At 39.5% G+C, this 10319-nt stretch overlaps 1 protein-coding gene across 1 annotated transcript; it reads right to left on the reverse strand.

The window, feature by feature from the left end:
• Positions 1–4307: 4307 nt before the first annotated feature.
• Positions 4308–4873, reverse strand: LOC110870396. The gene is made up of 3 exons (XM_022119580.1): positions 4861–4873; positions 4577–4774; positions 4308–4528 (listed from the first exon to the last, which is right to left on the reverse strand). Exons 1-3 carry the CDS (start codon positions 4871–4873, stop codon positions 4308–4310), a joined length of 432 nt encoding a protein of 143 aa, XP_021975272.1.
• Positions 4874–10319: the final 5446 nt, after the last annotated feature.

Here is a 10319-nt window from a genome sequence, read left to right on the forward strand (position 1 = left end):
CATTCTTTGCTAAATTGCTATTTAGCACTAGCATAATAATAAGCTTTCGAGTTTTTATACACAAGATCGATATAAGGACATAGTTTTGACCCATTTGGTTGACAAGTGAAAATCCTCACTTTATGTCAAGCCAAACTATTTCTAACCAATATTTTGACCCGTTTGAGTGTCGAATGGACTTCGCCACTTCAATGACACTTCAAGCGCTTATACTACGATATGACACCATTAACAAGCTAAAAACAAAATGTTTATTCGTAATGTAAGGGGACCAAAGTCACGTACCTTTAGAGCACCCCTTCAAGCGTGTATCCCCTCCGGCTTGTCCACTCGACGATTCGGATTCTTTGCCTAAAGAGTTCAATTCACAACCAATTTAGAACTCTTTTCGTAATCTTTAACGCATAACTCGCTATAAAAATCAAACAAGCCTTTCCATCCGATTTCTAACATTTTAATCCTCACTTAGGCATTTTAACGAACACCTAGCGGGTCTAACTTTTACATAGTTAGAAACAAGTTCATGACTTGTTATTTTTTACTAATTTCAATCACATATTTCGATTTCTTCATGTCATGCATGCATCCAATTATCAAGATTATCATAGAGAAATCAAGAATTACTACTTTTGATGGTCACAATTCTTGTGTTCACCCTACCATGTAAAATCCATATAACCTATGAATTCATAAATTTCATAATTTTGAGCAAAATCACAGCTAGTTATCATCTAAGATTCACTCCTAGACTTGTTTCCATGACAATCTCTATCTATTCATCACAATTTCAAGTTCCCCTTTCGATTTCACAAATCATCAAGAATTTGAGATGAAATTAAATGACAAAATTAAGCATACCTTATGATGCCTTCAATGAGGTGATAACGAATTTGTGTTTGAAACTTTATTTAGAACAGATTTGAGCTCCCAATTTGGTGAAATTTTGGAAGAACTAGGGTTTGTGGGAACCCTTGTGTCGCCCCCTGTGTTTGATCCACCAGACACACACTCTTGTGTGTGTTTGGTGTATTTTATTTTGTTTTTATTAAATCAAGTTTCAAGTTTAACACTTTTAGTTCCTCTAATTTTCCTTAGTTCATATTTTGGGTGTTTTAACCCACTTATGAGTCACTACAAGACTTGTAACTAACTGGGTTATTTAGTCCTAGTTAGTTTGTTCTTGTTTATTTAATACTTTATAATTATAATACAGAGTTTTATATTTTCGGGGTGTTACATGTCCACCCCCCTTAAAAGGGGTTTCGTCCCCGAAACCATAATACGTACCGAATAATGTAGGGTAGAGCCGTTGCATCTCCTCTTCAGACTCCCATGTGGTATACGAACCCTTTCTGTGTTCCTATTTAACCTTTACTTGATTAATAACTTTGTTCCTTAAGCTTTTCACTTTTCGATCTAAAATCGCAATTGGCTTCACCGCATAGTTAAGACTATTATCCACTTCAATATCATCATAGTGAATGTAAGCTGTTTCGTCGGCTAGACATTTCCGAAGATGTGATACATGGAATGTGCTATGTATCCCACTCAACTGCTCGGGCAGTTCAAGACGATATGCTACCATACCAACCCGTTCGATAATCCTAAATGGCCCAATAAACCTCGGGCTTAACTTTCCCCTTTTTCTTAACCGAATAATCCCCTTCCACGGAGATACCTTTAACATAACTTTGTCACCGACTTGAAACTCTATTGGTCTTCTTCTTTTGTCAGCGTACGGTTTTTGTCGATCCTGAGCCGCTTTCAAATGGGCTCGGACCAAGTCAATTTTCTCATTTGTGATTCAGACTACATCTTTATATGCAAGCTCACGCAGTCCTACCTCATCCCAACACACCGGGGTTCGGCACTTTCTGCCGTAAAGCATCTCGTACGGAGCCATACCGATGCTTGTGTGGTAACTGTTATTATATGAAAACTAAACCAACGGTAGATAGACATCCCAACTACCCCCAAAGTCAATAATACATGCCCGTAACATATCTTCCAATGTCTGTATTGTTCTTTCACTATGTCCATCCGTTTGTGGATGGTAAGCTGTGCTAATGAACAATTTAGTTCCCATTCGCTCTTGGAATTCGCGCCAAAAGTTCGAAGTAAACCGAGTATCTCTGTCAGACACGATGGATATCGGTACTCCATAGCGTGCTACTATTTCATTGGTGTGACATCTTTTCAGATGTATAAGTTTCACGAATCGGAATGAAGTGAGCACTTTTTGTCAATCTATCCACAACTACCCATATAGCATCGAAACCGCGGTTGGTTTTGGGTAGTTTGGTCAACAAGTCCATTGTGATTTGTTCCCATTTCCAAACTAGGATGTCCAACGGTTGTAGTTTACCATACAGCTTTTGGTGTTCTGCCTTGACTTGCAAACAGGTCATGCACTTCTCCACATATTTTACAACATCTCTTTTCATTCCGGGCCACCAATAGTTTTGCTTTAAATCGTTATACATCTTGGTTGCCCCCGGATGAATTGAATAATAGGATTTATGGGCTTCGTCAAGTAGGAGCGCCTTGACTCCACACGAATTTGGAACCCATATCCTCCTAAAACGAGTCTTTAACCCTTGGTTACCATCCGCCAATTCTTTCAATTGACCAACTATTCTTTCCTTCTTCACATTTTCCTCCTTCAATGCTTCAATTTGAGATTTCCAGATTTATTCAAGTAAGCCCGATGTTACGATTAGTTGCATTGATCGCACTCGTATGGGCGTATAATCTATCTTTCGGCTAAACGCATCCGCCACTACATTGGCTTTCCCCGGGTGGTAATGTATATCACAATCGAAATCTTTGACAGTTTCCAACCACCGCCTCTGGCTCATGTTTAATTCCTTCTGATCGAAGAAATATTTCATACTTTTATGGTCGGTAAAGATAGTGCATTTTACCCCATACAAATAATACCTCCATATCTTTAAGGCAAACACCACTGCCGCTAACTCGAGGTCATGTGTAGGATAATTCTTTTCATGAGTCTTTAGTTGTCTCGAGGCATAGGCTATAACCTTGCCCCGCTGCATCAGAACGCACCCAAGACCCGAATGTGACACATCCGAGTAAACTACCATATCATCAATTCCATCTGGCAATGTCAATACCGGAGCGTGTGTCAATTTTTCTTTAAGCGTTTGGAACGCTTTTTCTTGATCTCCACCCCAAATAAACTTTTCGTCTTTACGGGTTAGTTTGGTCAACAGCGTAGCAATCTTGGAGAAATCTTGTATGAATCTCCTATAATATCCCGCAAGCCCCAAGAAGCTTCTGATTTCCGAAGGATTCTTCGGAGGACTCCATCTCGCCACTGCTTCTATTTTCGACGGGTCCACCAATACCCCGTTCGCACTAATAACGTGCCCGAGAAATTGCACTTCTCGTAACCAAAAGGCACATTTCTAGAATTTTGCATATAATTTCTCTCTTCTGAGCGTCTCCAACACTTCACGTAAATGACTTGCATATTCTGCTTCCTTCTTTGAATATATCAAAATGTCGTCGATGAATACTATCACTGACTTGTCCAACATCGGCTTGCAAACCCGGTTCATGAGGTCCATGAAAGCCGCTGGTGCATTGGTTAATCCGAAGGACATCACGAGGAATTCGTAATGTCCGTACCGTGTACGGAAGGCCGTCTTTGGTACATCCTCCTCCTTGACTTTCAACTGATGATACCCCGATCTAAGGTCGATCTTGGAGAACCAACTTGCACCTTGCAATTGGCCAAATAGGTCATTAATTCTTGGGAGTGGATATCGATTTTTCACCGTGGGTTTATTTAACTCCCGGTAATCGATACACATGCGCATGCTCCCATCCTTCTTCTTCACAAATAGCACCAGTGCACCCCACGGAGACACACTTGGCCTAATAAACCCCTTGTCGAGTAGGTCTTGGATTTGAGACATCAATTCTTGTAGCTCCGATGGCTCGAGCCGATACGGCGCCTTGGCCACAGGTTTCGCGCCCGGAATCAATTCGATTCCGAACTCTACATCCCGTTCAGGCGGTATTCCCGGCAAATCTTCCCGAAATACATAAGCATATTCACGTACCACCGGTATGTCTTCAATCTTTAGCGATCCTTTGTCTGGTTCGTTTACGTATATCATAAACGCTCTACATCCACGCCTCATAAGTTTGTGAGCTTTTAGCATTGAGCACATAACGGGATTACCCCCTTTTTCGCCATAAATAGTAACGTGTTTTCCACTTGGAGATGTTAACTTAATCTCCTTGCGGAAACACACAACCTACGCGTGATGTCGGGATAACTAATCCATCCCAACCACTACTTGGAATTCTCCCATCGACATTGGAATCAAATCTATTGAGTATTCTTCACCGTCGATACTCATCTTACAATTTTGACACACGTCACATACGACAAAACTTTTGTTGTCACCTATTTCTACTTCTAAAGGCATAGGTATTTTTGTCAGTTCGAACGAAGGATGTCGAATAAATCCATGTGAAATAAAGTATTTATTCGCACCTGTGTCAAATAAAACATGTGCGGGAATTGAATTTATGGCAAATATACCTGAGACCACATCGGGTTCCACCTTTGCCTTGGCTGCGGTTAACTGGAAGGATCTGGCTTTTGCTTTTGGAGTCTCTGTATGTGAATCCTTGCCATCCTTTTTCTCGACTAGCTCCGGACATTCCGATTTCTTGTGACCCGGTTGGTAGCATTTATGACACACCGACACCTTCCCAGGGCATAATGCAGCCGTGTGCCCTGTCTTCCCACATATAGAACATGGCTTATCTTTAAACTGGCACTCGCCCTTGTGCCCTTTCCCGGAAACCTTACAGCTCGGCGACCTGCCTTTCCCATCCTGTTTCTTTGATGACTTGGTTGTACGCACCTTTTTCTTAGGGCTTGTATTAATAACTTGTGCCCTTCTTTCACCTCTCTCTATTTGCTCTTCAGCTCTATCTCCCTCTCTCGAGCAGTATTAATGATTTCAGTGAGAGTCTCGTCCTTCGAGGGAGTCATAAACTCCTGATACTCTGCACTTAGCATATTATAGTAATAATACACTTTCTGTTCTTCGGATGTCACCAACTCATCACAAAACCTCAGTTCGTCGAGAAAGATCCCCATGATCTTATCGATAGATTCACCTTTCTGCCTAAGCTGAATGAATTCCTCTTTGATTCGATTGATAACCGCCTTGGGACTGTGGTGTTTAAGGAATGGTACCTTAAACTCGTCCCAGGTCATTGCCCTAGCTGCTTCGCTTCCGATTTCCTTTTTCTTGTTATCCCACCAATCATTTGCTTGACCTCTAAGCTGACCCATACCGTAAGCTACAAGGTCGTTCGTGTCGTAATGGGTTCTCTCAAACACCCCCTCAATATCGCTTAACCATCGTTGGCATATTATCGGATCCACCTCTCCATTATAAAGCGGCGATTTACATGCCATAAATCCCTTGTATGAGCAGTCCTTGCGCTCTCCCGATTTTTCTTTAGCTATGTTGATGCTATCTTTCAACTTCTTGATTCTTTCATCGACTACCGATAGTACCGTGTTTTGGATCTTATCAATAAATCCGGATAAGCTATTTTCGATTGCCTTTCCTACTTCCTCGACAATCACTTCCTTCATTTGCTCGGTGACTATCGGCATCGCATTATCATTACCTTCATCAGTCATCTTTAAAACTGAAATGTTTATACCAACCGTTAAACATCTCATCTATAACATATGATTTATTTACTTCGGTTTAGCCAAGTTCATAACTTGCTTTAACCGTTCTTATTTAGTGCACTTTCCGGGTTTGAGTGTGTTAACACGCTCTTCCCGTGCACGTCAATTCATACTTCCCTTTCTACATTTAATAAGTCTACTAAAACAATTAACTCTTACCGGATGTTTGACCAAGCTCGAACCAAACACACCTTGTTAATAACCTTGAGCTCTGATTACCAACTTGTAACACTCGTCTTATTTATTCCATTGTTTAATCATAAAATACGGACTATTTTAAATCAAATGCGTAATTAGCAAAAACTTAGTTAATAAGTTAAGATGTACATCATCATAGTGTTTACATAACCAACTAGCTATTTAAAACGAGCCTAGACAAGCCCCGATAACAAATACATAACAAAAATATAAAAATTCTGATTTTAGGTCTGTCGCGCCACGCGCAAGACTCAATCCAGACTTTCGCATGCCGCGGGCGGCCCCACGTGTCGCGCCAGAACTAGGTGACCCCCTCGCGTGTCGCGGGGGAGTACGTTTTCCAGCAGGTCCAGTTTTTGGACCAACATATTTGCCCAGCTCTGAATTTTCTAAAAATCCCAACTTTAAACTATCATAACTTTTTATTTACATATCCGTTTTAGCCGATTCTTTTTCCTATATGTCCATATTAAAATTTCGGATCTAACCATGTGAAGTTCACCTTACGAAACCCGGATTATGTACGTATGATCCACCAAATCCTTGTTTCGATTATTCGACCCATTAGCTATATGTGCAAATTGTTTGCCAATCCATTCTTTGGCATTCTAACCTTATTTACCCATTCCCCGGGCTTGGAAATTCAAGCGTATCCATACCATTACATGGCTTTACGCTCATATTCGAATTTCATGCTTAATTTCTACGAATTTAAGCATTTCCACTTTATGCAATTCATACAACTAGTTTCTACCATTCGACCCGATAACACGGATTCATAGACCTAGCTTAGCACAACCATTCTTTGCTAAATTCCTGTTTAGCACTAGCGCAATAATAAGCTTTCGAGTTTTTATATGCAAGATCGATATAAGGACATAGTTTTGACCCGTTTGGTTGACAAGTGAAAATCCTCACTTTATGTCAAGCCAAACTATTTCTAACCAATATTTTGACCTGTTTGAGTGTCGAATGGACTTCGCCACTTCAATGACACTTCAAGCGCTTATACTACGATATGACACCATTAACAAGCTAAAAACCAAATGTTTATTTGTAATGTAACGGGACCAAAGTCACGTACCTTTAGAGCACCCCCTTCAAGCATGTATCCCCTCCGGCTTGTCCACTCGACGATCCGGATTCTTTGCCTAAAGAGTTCAATTCACCACCAATTTAGAACTCTTTTCGTAATCTTTAACGCATAACTCGCTATAAAAATCAAACATACGTTTCCATCCGATTTCTAACATTTTAATCCTCACTTAGGGATTATAACGAACACCTAGCGGGTCTAATTTTTACATAGTTAGAATCAAGTTCATGACTTGTTATGTTTTACTAATTTCAATCACATATTTCGATTTCTTCATGTCATGTATGCATACAATTATCAAGATTATCATAGAGAAATCAAGAATTACTACTTTTGATGGTCACAATTCTTGTGTTCATCATACTATGTAAAATCCATGTAACCTATGAATAAACATTCATACATTTCATAATTTTGAGCATAATCACAGCTAGTTATCATCTTAGATTCACTCCTAGACTTGTTTCCATGACAATATCTATTCATCACAATTTCAAGTTCCCCTTTCGATTTCACAAATCATCAAGAATTTGAGATGAAATTAAATGACAAAATTAAGCATACCTTATGATCCCTTCAACGAGGTGATCACGAATTTGTGTTTGAAACTTTATTTAGAACAGATTTGAGCTCCCAATTTGGTGAAATTTTGGAAGAACTAGGTTTGTGGGAACCCTTGTGTCGCCCCCTGTGTTTGATCGACCAGACACACACTCTTGTTTGTGTTTGGTGTATTTTATTTTGTTTTTATTAAATCAAGTTTCAAGTTTAACACTTTTAGTCCTTCTAATTTTCCTTAGTTCATATTTTGAGTGTTTTAACCCACTTATGAGTCACTACAAGACTTGTAACTAACTGGGTTATTTAGTCCTAGTCAGTTTGTTCTTGTTTATTTAATACTTTATAATTATAATACAGAGTTTTATATTTTCGGGGTGTTACAAACCACTTGCCAAAAAGCAGAAGACAACAGTTGACACATCAACTGTTGTAGTGACAGAAGTGTTTGAAACACCAGTTGTTTCAACAGCTGTTAGTCAGATACCCACCATTTCATCAACCACCATTCAACCCACTGCTATGCCACAAACTATATCACCATAGCAAACATCACCTGACATAAAGCAGAAGACAACAGTTGATACATCAACAGTTGTAGTGACAACAGTGGTTGAGACACCAGTTGTTTCAACAACTGTTAGTCAATCACCCATCACTTCAAAGATTTCTTCACAAGCCATTGTCCTTTCAGTTCCAAAAACTCAAACAAAAACACCTTCTCCCAAAAAGTTGTATACAAGAAAAAGAAAGTTTCAGGTGCATGATGATGACATACCAGCACCTGTTCCCATTTCATCTGCACCTTACAATGTCATCAAACCTCGACCATTCATTCCACCAACCTTAGCCAACCCAATCAAAGATCCAATAGCTCTTTAAGGATTTGATCATGCTGATCTTGTGCCAATTGCTGCCACCTATCCACTAGAACTGCATGCGCTGAAGAATGAACTGAAATAATTCTACACAGTGGATGATCCTTCAAAGAAAAAATTCCCATCTCTTGCAGGTTTTAGAGATCCTAAAAACATGGATGAATATCTAAAACTCAAAGCAAAACAAGTTGAATGGAGAGCCAAATATGAATGCAAAGAGCAGGGTGATAATGCCAATTCATGTCGAATGCAGTTCTTGCTCAGCAAGGTTAAACAATTAGAAGACTATGCAAGAGACCTGAGTAAAGAGATGTCCAACCTGCCTCCAGATGCTGATTTACAAGTGGATCTGAGAAAAGATCTTATAGAATTGATCATGAGTGAAAAATTTTACCCTGTCAAAGCTGAACAATTCCAAGACTGACCACTTGTTGCTCTCAAAGCAGAACTTAAAAGAATTGAAAGAATAAAAAATGATCCAGGTATGAAAAGATCAGCACCAAATTGGAGCAAATACAAAAAGACAATTGCTGATCTTACCTTGGTGTATAAAAGGAAGAAGCAAGAGTTGGTTGCAGCAAAGGTTGGTATAGCCAAAGCCATAGCAAAATGGACAAGGCAATACACTGATGAGGCTTATGAAAGGCTGAGAAAAAGGAGAGAGACAGATCCTAGCCTTCCAAAGAAGCCTGAATACAAAGACAAGAAAGCTGATGATCCACAACAGCAGGCCCTTTCTTTGAAGACCTTGTTCACATCCTCTGATACTTCTATCATTGCCCTAAATCAAAGAAATAAACAAAAACAGATGGATGAAAAGGAAATTAAGGCTCAGGAAGATTTTATTATGAAAGAGGCCCTTCAAAGAATGATTGCAGAAAATCAAGACTTAGCAAAATCACAAGATTCTGTCAAAGGAGTCATAAGCAGGCCTCCTTCACCAAACTCATCTAAAATAAAGATTCTCCCAAGAAACCCACTGAACTAAAAAAAATACTAAAGTGGAAGTCTGATCAAAAGACCCAAGTATTGACTCTGATCAAGTCCAGTGGTGAAGTGAAGCATATTTCAAGGGAAGAAGCAATTGGCCTAAATGTTTCTATAAACTTTGAAGACAAGATCTCCTTGAGCTTACACTGTGCAGGGATGAGGATGATGAGGATTCCATGAACTTTGAATTACAATTCAAAGGTCAAGGTAGGGAACTCCTGATGAGGCAATAAAGATCCTTAATAATGGAGTGTTTTGGCATCATCTGTTCCAGGGGGGAGATTGTTGAGATTGAACCCTACAAAGAAACATATGATATATAGCCAAAACTGGTTCAAAGCAATGGATCATCATAATCAGTGCTTATACAAAGACTTTCCCATTAACAGTAGATCTAACAACTGATAGTCTCCAAACACTGATCATCCCAACCGCTGATAGGCCAAGCACTGATGTTGATTAGAGAACTGAAGCTCTATCTACTGATGTCTCCTAAGTACTGATTGAAGACTAAAGTACTGCCCATTCAAGGACTGATCACCTTTGAAGAAAGCACTGATGCTTAACATCAGTGCTTAGACTGCATCAGTGGAAAGTGAACCAGCAGTACATAGAAGCAGTGTCTATGTAATCAGTGGTTGTAATAGTCAGTGGTTGTAGGTTGTTAGGAGGTACAAGAACAAACATTTTTACAAAATCCCAAATCACCCGATCATGTAAGTGCATTGAAGTAAAAGTGGAAATGATGTTATTCATGTGGTCCTGTTGCGCTTTTGTTTGATGTCTAATATGGGTTCATGATCTAATCCGGTGAATTGTAGACATTGTTGTTGAATCCAATTAGATG

This window comes from Helianthus annuus, chromosome 8 (assembly GCF_002127325.2).
Source record: "Helianthus annuus cultivar XRQ/B chromosome 8, HanXRQr2.0-SUNRISE, whole genome shotgun sequence".
NCBI lineage: Eukaryota > Viridiplantae > Streptophyta > Magnoliopsida > Asterales > Asteraceae > Helianthus > Helianthus annuus.

Excerpts from the sequence above, each read along its gene's own strand:
- LOC110870396 (XM_022119580.1), bottom strand. Across the intron at positions 4,529-4,576 it reads GGAACCCGATGTGGTCTCAG|GTGCGAATAAATACTTTATT; the intron begins GTATATTTGCCA and ends TATTTGACACAG.